The 18158-nt window shown below is 48.7% G+C and overlaps 1 protein-coding gene across 1 annotated transcript in view; it reads left to right on the plus strand.

The window, feature by feature from the left end:
- LOC148184383 (uncharacterized) overlaps nt 1-15590 on the plus strand; it is a 40650-nt gene extending 25060 nt beyond the window's left edge. Inside the window, exons 17-29 of the mRNA XM_088055710.1 lie at nt 617-670; nt 926-979; nt 2284-2346; nt 2755-2817; nt 4021-4137; nt 6960-7037; nt 8042-8095; nt 8347-8351; nt 10140-10148; nt 10634-10798; nt 13153-13209; nt 14155-14325; nt 15482-15590. Of these exons, the coding sequence (XP_087911836.1) occupies nt 617-670; nt 926-979; nt 2284-2346; nt 2755-2817; nt 4021-4137; nt 6960-7037; nt 8042-8095; nt 8347-8351; nt 10140-10148; nt 10634-10798; nt 13153-13209; nt 14155-14325; nt 15482-15495 (904 nt within the window). The 3' untranslated portion in view covers nt 15496-15590. The remainder of the gene's footprint in view (nt 1-616; nt 671-925; nt 980-2283; nt 2347-2754; nt 2818-4020; nt 4138-6959; nt 7038-8041; nt 8096-8346; nt 8352-10139; nt 10149-10633; nt 10799-13152; nt 13210-14154; nt 14326-15481) is intronic.
- The last annotated feature ends 2568 nt before the right edge of the window (nt 15591-18158 follow it).

Raw genomic sequence — 18158 nt, forward strand, 5'->3', positions numbered from 1 at the left:
CACGTTCCTGTCTGTGCTTTAATGGATCCCACATTCCTTTCTGTTCCTTCCTGGATCCCACATTCCTGGCTGCTTTCCTGGATCCCACATTCCTGTCTGTGCTTTCCTGGATCCCACATTCCTGTCTGGACATTCCTGGGTCCCACATTCCACTCTGGACCTTCCCGGATCCCACATTCCTGTCTGGACATTCCTGGATCCCACATTCCTTTCCCTTCCCCCTAAAGGCCTCAGGGCCTTTCTCACAGTCTTCCTCAGAAGCCTTTCCCAAATCCTGGAAAAGTCTCCAAGGCACATCCTGGCCTGGTTTTTGGGACTTGTCCTCCTCCCGTTCCCATATCCCAAAATTTCTTACTTATCCCATGTTTCCCAGCCTGAGTTTTCCTCTGTTTCTGACCAAAGCCCAAATTTCAATTTCCTTCACATCCCAAGTCCCTCTCTGCCTGCTGGAGAGCAGGAAACCAAGGAATCCTTCACTAAATCCCTCCTGGATCTCATTTTCCTGGGATCAGCTCCCTCACAACAGGGAGGCTCCCAAAAAACCTTCTGGCACACCAATGGGATTTTGGGCTGTTATTCCTGAAAATTCATCTCTTTCGTCCTTTTTTCCATGTAGGGAGGGAAGGGTGACCCTGGGACCACCGGTGACACCGGGCAGAAAGGGACAAAGGTAGGACATGGATGAGATCCCGTGAAATCTCCATCCTTGGAAATGCCCCAAATCCCTGGGAATGTGGGGGAACAGCTTTGGGTGGCACTGCTTGGATTAGGAGCTGGAGAAAAGTTCTCCAGAGCTCTTTCCAACCCCAACCACTCCACAATCCTGGGAAATAAAGGTTGGGACAAGCAGAGATGGGGAAGGAGCTTCCAACACCCTCAGAATTCCTCCTCTTCCCTCATTCCCTGTGATCTCCTTTCTTCCCAGGGCTTGCGAGGGTTTCCAGGCCGGATCGGTGCTCCCGGAGCCAAAGGTGCCAAGGTGAGCCAAGCCCGGCTTTCCGCCCTCCAGCCGCCCCATTCCCAGAACTCCTTCCCACTCATTCCCAGGAAAGCTTCCTGCATGCAATCCTGAGGAATCCACCCCATTTCTGTGGGAAAATCCCTCTTGGAAGGCCCCATGAAGAGCAGGGAATCACAGATTGGGAAGTTTTAATGTTTACAAGGAATTTTGGGTTAATCTGTGGTTAAAAACTAAACCAAACCCTGCCCAAATCCCTTCTGATCGATGACATGGAATCCTGAGGAATCCACCTAATTTCTCCAGGGAAAATCCCTCTTGGAAGGCCCATGAAGAGCAGGGAATCACAGATTGGGAAGTTTTAAGGCTTGTCAGGAATTTTGGGATAATCTGGGATTAAACCAAACCCTGCCCAAATCCTTCCTGATCCATCGCATGGAATCCTGAGGAATCCACCCCGTTTCTGTTGGAATATCCCTCTTGGAAGGCCCATGAAGAGCAGGGAATCACAGATTGGGAAGTTTTAATGTTTAGAGGGAATTTTGGGATAATCTGGGATTAAACCAAACCCTGCCCAGATCCCTCCTGATCCATGGCATGGAATCCTGAGGAATCCCGAGGAATCCACCTCATTCCTGTTGGAAAATCCCTCTTGGAAGGCTGATGAAGAGCAGGGAATCTCAGACTGGGAAGTTTTAAGGCTTGTTGGGAACTTTGGGATAGTTGGGGTTAAAAACTAAACTAAACCCTGCCCAAATCCCTCCTGATCCGTGCCTTAGCAACAGCCTGGGCTCAGTTCTAAATTGGTGCCAGGATCTTATCAGCACCATTACTCCCTTATCAGTAAACAACGCTAATGAGCCTTGATGGGCTTTTTATGGAAGGTTTGGAAAGCTTGATGAGGGAAATGGGAGCTGTTGGTGACAGAGGCAACGTCGTTGTTATTGTGGTCATAATCAATTTTAATTAATATTATTTGGATTATTATTATTATTGCTGTTAATATTTGGTATCTGAATTTGGTAACTGAATTTTTGTCCAGGGAATTTCCCACCGTACTTTTCTTGAGGCAAGCCTGGAGTTGGGATAATCTCCAGTTTTAAGGATTTCCAATTATCTTTGTTGTGAGTTAAATTTGCGTTAATTAGTTAATTTGCCTCCTTCGTTATTGGTTGAATTTTAGTGATCTGAAATTTCCAGGCTGAGGTGAGCCTTTATCTCGGAGTGGCATCCCTGGATTATCCCTTTCCTTGCTTTTCCAGAGTTTTCCCGGTTCTTTGGGGTTCTTTGTCCTCACAGCCCTTCCACTGTTTTTCCATCCACAGGGAGAAATTGGCAGTCCTGGAAAACCGGGAATTCCAGGATCGAATGGACAACATGGACCAAAGGTGAGGATTTGAATCGTCACAGAATCATGGAATGGTTTGGGAATGGTTAAAAATCATCCCACAAGAGTTTCCCCAGAAGTTTTCCCAAATCCACCTCTGGAAAATGCCAAAGGGCATAAATTGGGTTTTCCTGGATCTCTTCCCATAAATCAGCATGGATTGGGTGAAGATTCTCAGATATTGGGATTGGGATATTTACTCACCTCCTCAACTGACCTCATCCATCCCAATCCTGATGCTCCACAGACTCTTTTCCATGAGAATTTTCCCTCTCCTGGAATACCCCCAGTGCCCAGACTGAGATGACACTCAGTAAATAACCCTAATCCAAGGAAAAACCAGTTTATTCCCAAAATCCCAGCCTTTCCAAGCCCACGTTGGGCATGATTTTACCTTGGCTCCTTCCAGGGCGAACCAGGAGCCTCAGGGAACGACGGCACCTCGGGAATTCCTGGGGAGAAAGGAGAAAAGGTTGGTACTGACCACAGATTTATTCCATTCCCAAGGAAGAAATCCCACATCCATCAGGAGTTAACAAAATTTAACATTTTCTGCATCGTTGGTGCCCTTTCCAGAGGGGAAAGGTCAACTGGCTGGAATGTTAGGGTTGGGAATGCAGTTGGAAAAGGGCAGGAGAGAGAGGTTTCCTTAAATTCACCTCTGTCCATGGATAAAATCCCAGGAGGAGCCAGTTTAGTGTGAGGAAAAGCCATCCAGAGGGGCTGGGATGCATTGTCAGAGTTATTCCATCACCATTCCCAGGACAAAACCCTGGGAATGCTCTGGGGTAGGAAAAGTGGATTGGGCTGTGGCCACCTTGGCGTGGGAAATGGGAAAGGTCTCCAAGCTGATCCCAAGTTCTGCTCTCATCTCCCTGAGGAATTCCCACCTGGATCACTCCCCACCAAACTTCCTTCTCGGAATTCCTGAATTTCCTGCTTTATTCCTTAAAAAAAACACACCTGAACTTGTACTTTTCCACAGAGGGAGAAAAAATCAGTGATTTCTGTTAAAACCGTACATTTCTAAGGAAAAAACCAAAAACCAAACACAACCTCAACAGCCTCCATCAAATCTCTTGGCATTTTCCAGCCCCTCAGGCCCTTCCAGCATCCCAGTCTCCAGTGGATTTGGGATCTTAAAGGATTTCATGGATAACAAATCTGTTCCGCATTCCCCGATGGTCGAACACCTCCTGAAGTCTCGGGATGGAGGCTTGGAGATCATTCCCAGGGAATTCTCATTCCCTTCTGCTCCTGGTCTTCTCCTCTCCCAGAAATTTGTTTTCCACCACTGCTGGGTGATGGATTTTTCCTTCTGCTGGGTTTCGTGGGAATATTTTGTTCCGGCAGCTCCGGGAGAAAGCTCAGTGGTGAAGATGAGTGGGAAATTTATAGGTTTGGGATGTTCCTCTTCACTCATTTTTCCCAGGGTTATAAATGAAAGGATTCTGTTTGGGTGGAGAGCTTGGAATTTAGGAATTCTTGGGAAGAGCTGGATGGAAAATCCATGTCACCAAGCACCTTCTGGAGAGGGAAATGTGGAGAGCAGAGCTCCCACACCAAAGGAATGTGGAATGTGGAATGTGGAAGGTGTTCCCGTATTCCCAATGCCATGGAAGTGTTTGGATGATGTTTGGCCGCCCCATACCTAAAATCCCCCTGTGATTCCCAGGGAGCCAAGGGAGTTCCTGGACTGGGAGGATTCAAAGGACAAACGGGATGGCCTGGGAAGCCTGGAGGGGCCGGAGCAGCTGGACCTCGAGGGCCCCAGGGCGAGCCAGGCCCACAGGTGAGCAGCGGGTCCTGAATCCCACAGGAATCCCACAGATCCAGAATCCCACAGGTCCTGAATCCCAGCAGGTCCCGAATTCCACAGATCCTGAATCCCACAGGAATCCCACAAATCCTGAATCCCAGCAGATCCTGAATCCCACAAGAATCCCACAGATCCTGAATCCCAGCAGGTCCCGAATCCCACAGATCCTGAATCCCACAGGAATCCCACAGGTCCTGAATCCCACAGGTCCTGAATCCCAGCAGATCCTGAATCCCACAGGAATCCCACATGACCTGAATCCCACAGGAATCCTAGCAGGTCCTGAATCCCACAGATCCTGAATCCCACAGGAATCCCACATGTCCTGAATCCCACAGGAATCCCACAGGTCCTGAATCCCACAGGTCCTGAATCCCAGCAGGTCCTGAATCCCACAGGAATCCCACATGTCCTGAATCCCACAGGAATCCAAGCAGGTCCTGAATCCCACAGGAATCCCACATGTCCTGAATCCCACAGGAATCCCAGCAGGTCCTGAATCCCACAGGTCCTGAATCCCACAGGTCCTGAATCCCACAGGAATCCCAGCAGGCCCTGAATCTCACAGGAATCCCACAGGAATCCCACAGGAATCCCACAGGAATCCCAGCAGGTCCTGAATCCCACAGGTCCTGAATCCCAGCAGGTCCTGAATCCCACAGGAATCCCACAGGTCCTGAATCCCACAGGTCCTGAATCCCAGCAGGTCCTGAATCTCACAGCTCCTGAATCCCACAGGAATCCCAGCAGCTCCTGAATCCCACAGGTCCTGAATCCCACAAGAATCCCAAAAGAATCCCAAGATCCCGAATCCCACAGGGATCCACACCTGGCCACCCTCGTGTGACCCAACCCCCCTGAAGTGTCCCCCTGTCCCCATCTCCCACCTCTCCTGAGCTGCCTCCCGAGCTCTCCCACATTCCCTCTTTCTGCGGGATCTTGATCCACGGATTTCATCTCCCGGTTTGTTTTTCTCCAGAGATTTTCCATCCCCTTTCCTCCCCTCCTTTCCCATCTCTTCAGGGGAAGATCTGACCTCTCCACGGAGAGATAATTCCAAGTGATCAGGACATCAAGTCGTTAATTATCCCGGGATCAGGATGCCAAGGCCTGGGAAGGAGCTGGTGGCTCTCGGCTCCCGTTTTTTAATGAATATTTTTGCATTCCAGCCACGCTGGGCACCTTTAGAAACGTAGGGGAAAAATCCAGGGAAATGAGATGTTAATTCCATCAATGAGCAGGATCACCCTGCCCTGGAAGTTTTCTTGAGACAGCTTTGAGAAATAAAGAACTTTCCAAAGTGAAAAAAAGGCTGGAAATGAAAATTCCCAGCGTGGTTTTGCTGGGAGTTTCAGGATTGGATTAAAGAATATAAGAATTACCTGGAAGATCCAAGAATAAAAGAAAAATTGGAATGAAATAACCTGAAAAAGCAAATTTTATCCATAAATCCTCCTTGGTTCCTGACAATGACGGAAATAATTCGGATTTTGGAGGTTGGAAGTTGGGAAAATTCCCAATTTCCTGGGAAAATCCAAGTGAGTCTGGATCTCATCAGATCCACTCTCCTGGATCTCCAAGGTGTCCTTATCCTACAGATTTTTTCAGGAATTCTGACATGGATGGGTCACTAAAAAAAAAATCTCTATTCCACCTCATTCCAGAATTTTCCTACTTTTTTCCCAAGCCAAAATCCATTGACAACTTTTGCACCACATCAGCTCCATCAGGATCAAACATTGACGGGATTTGGGCAAATTCCACATGAAAAATAATGTTTTAATTAAGTAAGTAAAAACTACGATATCGATATCGGGAATGGGAGATGTTGATGAGAATATGAGGCTGCTCTTTGGAAAGACAAAAAAATGTGTGATCCCATGGAATTCACAGGGAAAAAAATGGGATTTAAGGCAAGAACAGAGGGATGCAGAGCAGAAAGGATGAACAAGGAACTCAATCCACATCCAGCAATTCCCAATAATTTCTTTTTTTTTGGAGGGGAGGGCACCAGATGTCCTTAATCAATTCCTTTATCACAAAATCAACTTTAAAACAACTCCCAAATATTTCTTTTTTTTTCTCTCCCAAAGAGACTTGGATTTTCTCCCTGAAAATTTGCCTTAAGGAAGCTGAATTTTACCTGGAAAATACTTCTGGAAATTGGCATCTTCCTTAAAAATAAAAGCTTGAAATCACTGAATAAAGATGCTGGAAGTGTGACAGGGATCTTTAAAAGGAATTTTGAAGGGTGGTTATAGGAAGAAGGTGGGAAAAGGTCTTTCCAGAACAATAAAATATGGATTAAATCCCGCTCCAGCCCATGGAAACAAAATTATTCTTCCTTCTCTTGCTCCCCAGGCTGTGCCTTGCCATGAAAAATAAATCAAAGGAATCACAGGAGGGAGGAGGGAGCCGAAAGTACAAGATTCCCTCATGGATATTTAAAAGGGCTGGAATTTTTGATGCTATTAGCGAGCCCAGAAAAGCCTGTCTGGGATAATAAATGGCTTTTTTGTTTTGGACACTGATTAAAGAGAGGCTGTGAGGTGCCACTTTTTCCACCCACGTTGCTCCTTGGCTTCTCCTGGAATTAAAGGAGAAACTCCAGGAATGGCTTGTGGGGTTGGGACAGAGGGAAAAAATTCCAGAGCCTGATCCCATCCCATCCAGAGAGCACCTGAGGAGTTTGGAGTGTCTTCCACTGATGCCCAGGCTGGGTTTTAGGGGGAAAATCCCAAAGAAATTTGGGATATCTCTGGAAGTGCTGACCAAACTCTCCTTTTCCTCTCCAGGGCCCACCAGGGAAAAGAGGGAGATCCCAGCTCTGCCTCCAGGGGCCCCCGGGCGTGGATGGGCCGAAAGGAGAAGTGGTCAGTATGGGAATGATCCAGTGGGATTCCTCAGCGCTTCCCAAAATTCCAAACTGGGGGTTGGATGAACCTTGGATCTTCCAGGTTTCATTTCTCAGCTCTCCGGATTTTACAACAAGAGCGGAGAGGTCGGAATCCCAAATTCCAGGAATTTGCTGCCCAAATTTCTGCCTGGAGGTGTCTCCGGCTGGGGGAAGATTCCTTTGGGAAAACGTCAAACTTTGGATCAGAGCAGGAATCGAGGGATAATCAGTGCAGGGCAATTAACGCACAATTAACGCTCAGCAGAGAATTCCCAACAGGAACTTCAGATCCCGATCCCAACCTGTTTGGGGTCAGTCCCTCCACCCTGCAAATCCCAGTGTCCGGAGGGATTTCAGGATCAGGAGTGGCAGTGCTTTAACTCTATGTGCTGCTGGTGGATAATGTGATTTTTCCTGGCACTGGAAGCGAGCGTGGATTGAGAAAAATGATCCTCCCAGCTTTAATTGGGATCATCCTTCTTGTGCTCCTTGTCCTTTAATATTTTTAAGTACCCTTAATCCACAAATCCAGTTTCCAGCAGTTCTGAGTGGAAAATTTGTCAGGGTGTTTTTATCCCTTGTTGACAAAGCTCAACAGCTCCTGGTTTTTCCGTCTTTCCAGCACTGGAATTGCAGCTCCAGTTTCAAATCTTCTGCTTGAGCTGATTCCCAAAGATTCTGTGCAGGCTGGACCCTCTCCATGTATCCATCTCTTCCAACTGGAAAATAAACTTGACTTACAGTGTTAAAACCCACAGTGGGATGGAGCAGAGCTCCTAAAAAAATCTGGGAGCTGATGGACACATGGATGAGGCCGTTCCTGTCTGCCTGCTGAGCTACTCTCAGATATCCCTAAAATTTATAGGAAAACACGTGAGGCTTTTTACCCTTCCGAGCTATCATCCCTGTGGAGCGTTTATTCCTGGAGCATTTCATGGACAATCTCCGGAGATTTGGTAATGATCTAAGTGTTTTTAACAGGGGGAAAATGGTCCGGCCGGGCAGAAAGGAGCCAAGGGAGATCCGGGCCTTTCCGTGAGTGCTTTCTCCCGAGATCGCTTCCCATTACCAGGAGAAATGGAGAAAATCGGCCAAACTGGCCCTGGGAGGCCGAGGGGAGGAGGGAAATGCTGAGAAACGGATTTGCTCCGAGAATATCTGGGAAATGAGGCTGTTGGTGTTAGAGCAGGGTGGGAGCAGAGCTGGGCTCTCCAAAGCCAGGCCTAAAGCCCCAGGCAGGTTTTCCCTGTCTTTCCCATGACTCCCAACTCCCGCTTGTCCGACAGGATCGGTGCTCCAGGGCTGATCCAACGCAAAGGAAAAGCAGGAGAGGGAAATGTGCCCCATTTTCAAAGCCTTTAGGGAAAAGCTGCTGCCCTGGGCTTCTGAATCCTGAGGAAGAAGGAGGGGTTGGCCCACACGGATCAGGAAAAAATTCCTGTTGCAGCTCCCTCCACATCCCTTCATCCTGCATTTTGTGCCACTTGACTGACACAAAGGCAGTATTTCTGTTTTTCCAGGGTGTGGATTAATTTTCCAAGCAGGATTAATTTTAGCAGGGGGGTGGTGGGAAAGGATCTCCTAAATTCGGGCTGCTGAAAATTCCAGCTCCCTACATGGAAAATGCCCCCGGATTTGGAATCCCAAGAAGGAAAAGAGGTGGTGACCCCAGAAAATCCAGCAGGGCATCCACCATCCCACAGGGAAGATTCCCAATGGGATCAGTGGCTGTTGGCTGTCCCAGGGATGAAGGACGGGCTCCAGATCCATGAGATTGGAGGTTCCATAGGGAATGGTGTTGGCTGGGAAAGAAACAGAGAAAGCAGGAGGAGGCAACGCTCCAAATCATGGAATGTGGTTCCACAGCTCGCTCCCGAGGGCAATCCTGGAGGAAAACTTGGATGTGGGTGGCTCCATGGCTTTTCAGAGCTCAGGGAAGTTTGGGAGATTGTGGCTTCGGGGACAGTGCCAGGAGGGCAGGGACATTCCTTGGAAAACCAGCCCAGGTTGGAGGTGTGACATGGATTGAGGTCCCACTCCTCGCACCTGGAGGTTTTCCTGGCTGCAGGAAAACCAGGAATTTCCAGAGGGAATGAGCCACAAATCTTGAACCGAGCTCCCCGTGACACCAAATCTCTGCTCTGATTACACCCCAAACGAGGTGGCTCCGCCTCGGTGGGACAAACAGGGAGATGGTGCCGGGGTTGGAATTCATCCCTAAATTCTGTTTTCCCACTCTGGCACAGGAGGAAGAGGTGAAGGAAGTGCTCAGGAGTGAAATAAGAGGGATTTGTGGTGAGTTGACCCCGCGGTGACCCTGCCAGCGGATAAATTGGATAAATTTTCCGTGCCAGCACGCATCCAAATGTCACCCATTAGCAGCAGGTGGAGCTGGGGCCCCTCTCCAGGAGTGTGGAATTCCAGGCCCTGCAGATTCCTGACCTCCTGAAACTCTTCATTTTTATCCCTTAACCCCCCCAACCCCGTTCCCATTCCCGTTTGGTTTTGTCAGGAAATCTTTCCCCCTTTTCCTGGTGGATTGGGAAGGCGCTGGCTCACGGAGGGAAGCTTGGGGCTCACTGAACCTTTTAATTCCCGTTTTTTTGTGGCATTCCTTGGCACATGGAATTCTCCTCTCCCACAGGGAATAACTGACAGCAGCACCACAGGAAAAAACCCAAACAAACAAAAAAAACCCAAAAAAAACCCCAATAAAAAAAAACAAAAACAAAAAAAAACCAAACAAAACAAAACAAAATTTGGGAATGGTTTTATCCCAGAATCCAAACATTAAATGTTTCCGGGCTTTGCTTTCCTTGCCCTGCAGAAATCCCTTTATTTCAGATCCAGCAGAACCTTCCTGCGCTATTCCCTGAGCTTTCCCTACAGCTATGGAAGATTTTTAGGTTCACTCTCACTGGAGTTTTTAGGAAGCATCAGGGTCCTTGAAAAGGGGAGGGAAAAAAGGATGAAAAATAATAAAAATCCATAAAAATAATTATTTCCTTGAAAAATCTTATTTATGTTGGGAAAAAAATGTATTAAAACCAAAGCTTTCTCTTGTCTCTTCTGCCTGCAGGTTGTGGAGGTGAGTTGGGAAGGATGTCCATGGAAAAGGGTAAGGATGGGAATTCCTGTAGGAAAGGATCTTCTTGCCCCAAACCAGCCTGAAACTGGAAGTGAAAAGTTGTTTTTAGGAAAAAATGTTTGGTTTTTTTTCCTGGGATTCAGTGCAGAAAATGTTGGATCACCAACAGCTTTTGGATCCTGGTTGGAGGGGGATGGGTCTTCCTGAATCTGAGGGATCAGAGGGACACCAGGAAGTCTCTTGTTTTCACCCTCCCCTCCAGGACATGATCAAATCCCTTCCTGACTCCCAGATTTTAAAGCTGAACCCACAGAAATCCCAATCCCTGCCCACAAAATTCCGGGATCGCTCCACCGTCCCAAACCATCCCCAGGATGAGCTCCAGGACTCATGGAATCCTCAAATCCAATGGTCCACGGAGCCTGGAGAGCTGATCTGCCGACCCCAGAGCATCGGATTCATCCTCAGTGACCCTCAATCCGCAGGTCTGGATGCAGCTGAAGTCCACAGGCAGCTCCAAGGGTATTCCCAGCCTCGGGAATATGCCGGCAATGGTGGAAATCGGGAAGAAAAGCTTGGCACGACTCCCGGCCAGACCACATTGGAGACTGCGGTGAAGCCCTTCGTGGAGCCACCTCCACTCCTTGCAGGTGAGTTCAGCTTCCTCCTTCCCATCCTTCCAGCCACGGAATCCTCTGGAGCATTCCATGAGCCTCGTGATAAATCCTTTTCCCTGGAATTGGGCGGGAATGAGGCAGGGATGGGATTCCCAGTGAGGGCTCTGGGAGATGACCTCACCCTGGAAGGTGAGAAAAACCTAAATATTTGTGGGATTGGTGGTGATCCCAACATTCCAAAGGGTTTCTTTTTAAAGGCTGGGGGGAGGCAGCTGTTTCCAGGCTGGTTTTGTCCCATTTTTCCCGGCACATCCTTTGGCAAGTTCCAGTAAAAGTTCCAAGCAGGCAGAAATGGCATCTCTGAGACCAAACAGTCATCCCAGACTATTTCTGTCCAGGGCCTCGTGAACATTTTAATAAAGGGTAAAACCACAGCTTCAAACTCATGGATAAACAACTGGATCTGCTCCTGTTTGTGTTTTCCAAGAGGGAAAAGCTCTGGGAGACCCAGATCTGCTCCTCCAGCAGGTCAAGAGCCACCCATGGACCTCCCGATCTCCTCATCAGGGCTTGGATCTCCCTCTGGATTTGTGGGAGAGAGGGAAAACGGGAGAGGGGGAAATCGAGGGATTCTGGAGTAATTTGTGGCAGGATTCCTCCACTTGGAGCTCAAAATCCAAACTTCAGGACAGGATTAAAAAGGAGGGAGAGTTTGGGAACGTTTCTCGTCGTTCCGCAAATGAGGATGCTCGGATTTTGTCGCCAGGAGGAGGGAGAGGAGGGTTGGGTACCATGGATGGCACAGCCAGAGAAATAAATTAAATAAATTAAATAAAAATTAAAATAAAATTAAATTAAAATTAAATGAAAATAAATTAATCAAATAAATTAAAAATAAATTAAAATTAAATTAAAATAAAATAAATTAAAAATCCCATTGCACCGAGCAGGACACCCCAGTGTTGTCACCTTTACACCCCAAAATCAGTTGTGGGGTTGTCCTACAGTTTACAGGTATGGGATTATTATGGGATGCAAGCGTGATGTTCTTTGGGAATTTCCTCGAAATTAGGGGGATGGAGCAGTGGAATGGTTTTCCAGCCTGGGGGGTTCGGGGTTTAATTAAACTTGATCAAATACTGTCATTAAATCCTCTTTGTCACCCCAAAAATTTCCTCTAGGGGAGGTCTCAATGCTCCAAATTCCAGTCTAAGAGGGAGTTGGACTCCGTGATCCTTCCAAACCTTCCAGCTTGGGACATGGAATGGTTTGGGATGGAAAAGGCCCTAAAAATCATCCAACTCCAAGGCAGGGAGTCCAACAGAGATTTGGATTCCAGGGTTTTTACAGACGCTTCCAATCTGGGGAATGGAATGGTTTGGGATAGAAGGGACCTTAAAAATCATCCAATTCCAACAGGATTTGTCCCATCCAGGGATTCCAACAGAAGGTTGGATTCAATGGTCTTTATTGATCCTTTCTAATTTGGGACATGGAATGGTTTGGGATGGAAGAGACCTTAAAAATCTTCCAATTCCAATCCCAGGAGTCCAGCAGAGATTTGGATTCCAGGGTTTTTACAGCTCCCTTTCCAACTTGAGACACGGAACCGTTTGGGTTGGAAGGGGCCTTAAGGACCATCCAATTCCAAGCTCATATTCCATGATTCCATGATTCCCCAGGCTGGAGAGCTTTGGGAAGAGCTTTAAGAGCTTTGGGAAGGGTTTAAAGTCAAACCCATTGATGATGGCCCCATGTAAGGAATGAACACATCCCAAAAAATCCAGCCAAGCCTAAAACCAAAGCCCAACAATCCCCACTCCCCTCCCGCCCCACTCCCGACGTCTGTGCCGGACGTCAGAGTCTCCCATCCGGATCTAAACTGGATTTGTACCACGGCAGCACTCAGGATCAGACGGATGGGACATTCCAGGTGTTATTGAATCACAGCAGCAGCCAACAATCCCATTAAAAACCGGGGCTGAGGCAGGAGGGCTCATAAATCCCTCTGCTAAGTGACGAGCGCCGAGCGGCTCCAAATGTTAACAGGATTCTGCAGCCGGAGCGTTATTGCCGCCAGATTCCAATCGCTCCCGGCTTTTCCAAGGCTCCCGAACTCCAGCCTGACATTTATCTCCAGCAAACAACCGCAAACGCTTCCATTTTCTCTGACGAACGCCCGGCCTTTCCCACAGTTGTTTAACACCATTAAGGGTTTTATTGCCGCCGGTTCCCAGCTCCCCGTGGCCGGTTGCTCCGTGACATTTATCGGGAGAGCTCGTTAGGCACGGAAGGCTCCGAGGATCTTTATTTAAATGAGAGATAATTTGTTTGCGCGCCCTTCGTTCCATGTGATTTCCTTGGGTTTTTTTTTCCCCCCTCCCCAGCCCGGGCGCAGCAGACAACGGGAAGCTCGCAGCCGGAAGGCGACAGCCAATTACCAGGTGAAAATCAGGGAATTAAGTGGCATTTAGGGAAGTCACTTCCCAGGTGGGAAGGACTGGTCGGCCTTGGGATCAAGGGATGTGGCACCGAAGGAGTTAGACGAGGTTAAACCTCAGTTTGGGCTTGGCTGAAAGCACCCCCAGGGGTGTTGAGCTGGTGGTGAAGGAACTGGAGGGGGTTTGGATCCAGAAAAGTGGGAGAATCCTCCTGGAATTCCCTGAATGCAAACATTCCTGTGGAAATATCCCACCCGGAATCCAGGTGGGATAATCCCTTCAGATAGGTGAGGGGCAGCCATGGTGGGAATCACCAGGGTGGATGATGGAGCAACAAGGAGCTCATCCCACTCTGGGAATTCCCTGCTGGATTCCCTCCTTTTTCCAGTATGGGATCCAACCCCTGGCTGGGTGTGGGATTTTTCCAGAGCAAATCCAACCCATGGATAGTTATGGTTATGGGATGTGCCCTTTTCCCACCTGGATCCAACCCCTGAATGGTTGTGGGGGAGTTTTCCCAGCTGGATCCAATCCCTGGGGAATGTGGGGTGTTTTCCCACCAAGAAATTCCATGGGGAATGTGAGGTGTTTTCCCATCTGGATCAAATCCCTTGGGAATGAGGGGTGTTTTCCCATCCAGATTCAATCCCTGGGGAATTTTGGGGTGTTTTCCCATCCAGATCCAATCCCTCGGGAATGTTGATGTTTTCCCATCCAGATCAAATCCCTGGGGAATATCAGTGTTTTCCCATCCGGATCCAATCCCTGGGGAATGTCAGTATTTTCCCATCCGGATCAAATCCCTGGGGAATGTCAGTGTTTTCCCATCCAGATCCAATCCCTGGGGAATTTTGGGGTGTTTTCCCATCCAGATCAAATCCCTGGGGAATTTGGGGGTGTTTTCCCATCCAGATCCAATCCCTGGGGAATGTTGGTGTTTTCCCGCAGCCCCGTGCCTGCAGCCCATGGATGAGGGCTCCTGCCACCACCATTCCCTGCTCTGGTATTTCCACGGCCCCACAAACTCCTGCCGGCCCTTCCTGTTCGGGGGCTGCCGAGGGAACAGCAACCGCTTCCCATCCCGGCGGGAATGTGAGCGGCGCTGCCAGAGTTCCGCAGGTGAGGCTGGGCCCTCCAAATTCCTCCAAATTCCTCCAAATTCCTCCAAACTCCCATTTCCCGAAGGGGCCCCACTGGGAAGTGCCAGGAAGTTCCAGAGTTTTCTTCCTTTCCCATTCCCAGATGATTCCCAGGAGCTCTCTTGGGCCAATTCCATGGGTGGGATGGGCATGGATGTGTGCATGGATCCAGCTGGACACCACGTCCTGATATTTTTGGGTGTCTTTTGGGCTTTCCCAAGGACTGAAATTGGCAGGAATTTGGGGATTTGTGCCCTGGAAAGCCTGGAATGTTCCAAGGGCATCTCCAGCCCCCAGGCAGAACCTGGAGTCTGGTCTAGACCTGTTTAGGTCTGGATTAACACCCCAGGATCGGGATCTCACCTCATCCAGGGATCCAATGGGAAAAACTCCTGGAAGCACAACTTGGCTTCCATTGCCAGATCCAGGGCTTTTGGGATCAGTTTCTGTGGATTCTCCCTCATCTCCAGGTCATCCTGGGAAAAACGAGCCCTGGCAGGAATTCAAACCCTGCTCCGAGCAGGGCAGGAGCTGTGGCTGATCCCGGATTTCCAAGGAAAATATTCCTCTCTCAGAATTCCCTCTGCCTGGAGACCTCTGGGGAAAAAAAATCCATCGATTCTCCACAATCCATTAAAAATTTCTCTGCTGAGGTTCACTTGCTCCGGGTTTGAGGGAAACTTAAAAAAGGGAGAGGAATTAAAGGCTCGGATCCATAATTTTGGGAATCACTCCAAGGGCTTGAAATCCAGGCCCAGCAGCACCAGGAAATGAGTGAAGCCCCTCCTGCCCTATTTTTTTCCAGGGAATTCGCTTTAGGAACCACTGGGAATTTCACAAAGCAGCTGAAGGTAGATCCAGCACTGTTTGAGGGAAGAAACCACCACCAGGAATGGATTAATCCCAATCCAAGACAAATTCCTGAGTCCTCTGTGTTCCCATTTTTTCCTGGCTGATCCTAAACAGAGCCAGGATTCAGCCAGGACTGGGATATTTGCTTTTTATGGATGTGGGATGGGACAATCCTGCGGTGTCCGGGACCTCCCAAGCCACCTGGGAATTCCAAGGGGGACCCCAAACGGCAGCCAACTTCCAGCATTCCCGTTGTTTCCTCTTCCCTCTTTTTCCCAAACCAGGCAGAGGGAAATGAGCAGCTCCAAGTGCTTCATTTAAATCCAGCGGGATTGGGAGGAGCGAATCCGACGCCTCCGGGAGGGACAGGAAAAACAAACACGAAGATGTTGGGAAAAAAAGATGTCGGAAAACCGGAATGACGGATATTATGGGATGAGGAGAGGGGAAACCGCAGGAAAAGGAGGATGGGAAGGGCAGAATTCCTGAGCCAATCCAGGTGGCACAAATTCCCGAGTTTTATTTTTGTAAAATAAAAGCGTCTCGATGCCGTGGAATTCTGGGTCGTTCGTCTGGAAGGAGGAAAACTTGGGAATGGCAGAGAAAGGTGGGAATATCTGTTTTTCCAAATTCCCTGAGGCCTTCAGGAATTCCCTGGGGCCTTTAGGAATTCCCACCTCCTCCTCCACTTGGAAATTCCCTGAGGCCTTTAGGAATTTCCTGGAGCCTTTAGGAATTCCCACCTTCTTCTCCACTTGGGAATTCCCTGGGCAGGTTAAAAAAAAAATCTCCAAGGAAAAAATAGGGATGCAAGCCAGGTTTCTCCCTAAAAAAATTCCAATTCCCCAAGGAGCTTGGAGCTGCAACTTGTGGAATTCCAATAATGTGGTAATCCAGTAAGAGGGTTTCTAAATCCCTGGATTTTGGTCCCATGGAGACACGGACACAGCTGAGAGGGATCCTATCCAATGGAATCTCCATGGGACAATCCCTTGGAAAGGTTACAGGACTTCCAATGGAAAACCAGGGATTTATGAAAGGTTTTCCATGTAATTTGGTAAAACTCAGCTCGGAATTCACAGGGTTCAGAGTTCCCAGATTTCAGATTTCCCAGGATTCGGGGCTGGTTTTTTGCTCCTGGTAGCACAGGCAGGAAAAGGATTCTCCCAATCACAAAATCCCAGGATTCTGCTCACCCAGAGATTTGGGGACTTTCCTTCCTTTTCCTCCCAAAAAGAAATGAAAATCATGGGATTCTGTAAACCGTGGTGAGGAGCCGAGTGCCATTTCCAGAGTGACAATTCCAGCCTCTCTTCCTGAAATCCTGGAATTCTGAGAAACATTCCTACTTTTTCCCATTTTCCTGGTTTCCCGGTGAGAATTTACCCAGGAATGCTGAAGGATGATGATCTTGGGATGCTGCAGCCTCTGGAATTCAACATTCCAGGAAATATGGAAGGAGTGGAATTCCAGCCCTGGGGGGTTGAACCCATCCAGGGAAACAAAGGATTTGAAATAATCAGGGGGAAAATGTCATTCCCAAATTAAATGGGGAAAAATCATTCGGGAAACAGAGACTTGGAGGAGCCAGAGGTTTCCTGGTGGGAAAATAAAATCATGGAATGGTTGGGATCGATTCTTCCGCTATCCCAGGCTGCTCCAAGCCCCGTCCAGCCTGGCCTTGGACACTTCCATGGATCCAGGGGCAGCCACAGCTGCTCCGGGAATTCCATCCCAGCCCCTCCCTGCCCTCCCAGTCAGGATTTCCTTCCCAAGATCCCATTCCATCCCTGCCCCATTCCAGTTTCAAGCCATTCCCTGTGTCCTATCGCTCTACATCCATGTTGAAAATCCTCTTCATTCCATTAGGGATAACAGCCTATTCAGTAATTAAGTGCTCATTAAGAGCTCAAAGTGGAATTTTTTCCCAAATCCAAGAGGAAAAATCCCTCATCCCCCTCTATGGATCCTTTGGCAGGTGTGAGAAGTTGTCTCCGAGGCTGAGGAGACGCCAAGCAGCAGAAATCCCATGAAAATCAGTTTTAGAGCTGGGAATCCACAGGGGTGGAGGCGGCAGGAGGGGAGGGATGGACCTGTGGGATCTGGGAATTTCCTTTCCTGAGTTGTTATTCCCAGAATATTTTGGACAATCCCTTCATTTTCCCTTTCCAGCCCAGTGCCATCCCTAAAAAAATCAGACCTCACCTCCCTGGCTCTGGAATTTCTCGGCAGCTCTTGGCTCCAAATCCCAAATCCAAGGCTGGAGAAGGATTTGGCCTCCTGGTCCAGGAGCATCCAAAGGAATTCCCAAGGGAATGATTTGGCTCAAACCCCTGCACCCAAGTCCACGCTCCTGAGGGATCCAAGTGATTTAATCCAGCTTTGGAAGAGCCGGGAAGCAAGAGCCGATATTTAGGCAGGCCTAAGGTCGAGCTCAGTGGATTAAACCCAGCTCAAATCCCCATCAGAGCTCGGGGAAATTGAGAGCTGGAATTTCTTTTCATCCCCCCTGGATTAATCAAATGTTCCCTATGGATTTGCCGTCTAGGCTTTGGCAGGGCCAAAACATTCCGGGAAAGGGGCGCCGGCATTTCCCTGGAAATGTCAGGTCGGCCTAATCGAGTTCCTTGGAATGATTTCAGAGCGGGAGTGGGGGGGGAGGTTTTAGGGCTGTCCAGGCTCTGAACCAGAAAATTCCCGAACATCCTTTGGCCTTGGAAAAAGCAAAGCTGAACACTGGAATTCTGGGATTTAAAGCACATCGAGCACGCTGGTAAATCCTCTTGGAATTTGGGAATAAAGAGGGATTTTGGATCGTGTTCCGATCCAAGGGAATTGCGGCTCCAGCGCTGAGCCCAGGGATGCGAATCCATGGATTTAGGAGTGCTCCCAGCTCCTTTCCAGGAGGAGATTCCCGGTGCATCCAGCCAGGGAATCTTGAAACTCTCCCGTCCACAGCCT

The sequence above is a fragment of the Pseudopodoces humilis genome, chromosome 5 (genome assembly GCF_049639895.1).
Source record: "Pseudopodoces humilis isolate 2021_Gansu_Grassland_sample_001 chromosome 5, ASM4963989v1, whole genome shotgun sequence".
Taxonomy (NCBI): Eukaryota; Metazoa; Chordata; class Aves; order Passeriformes; family Paridae; genus Pseudopodoces; species Pseudopodoces humilis.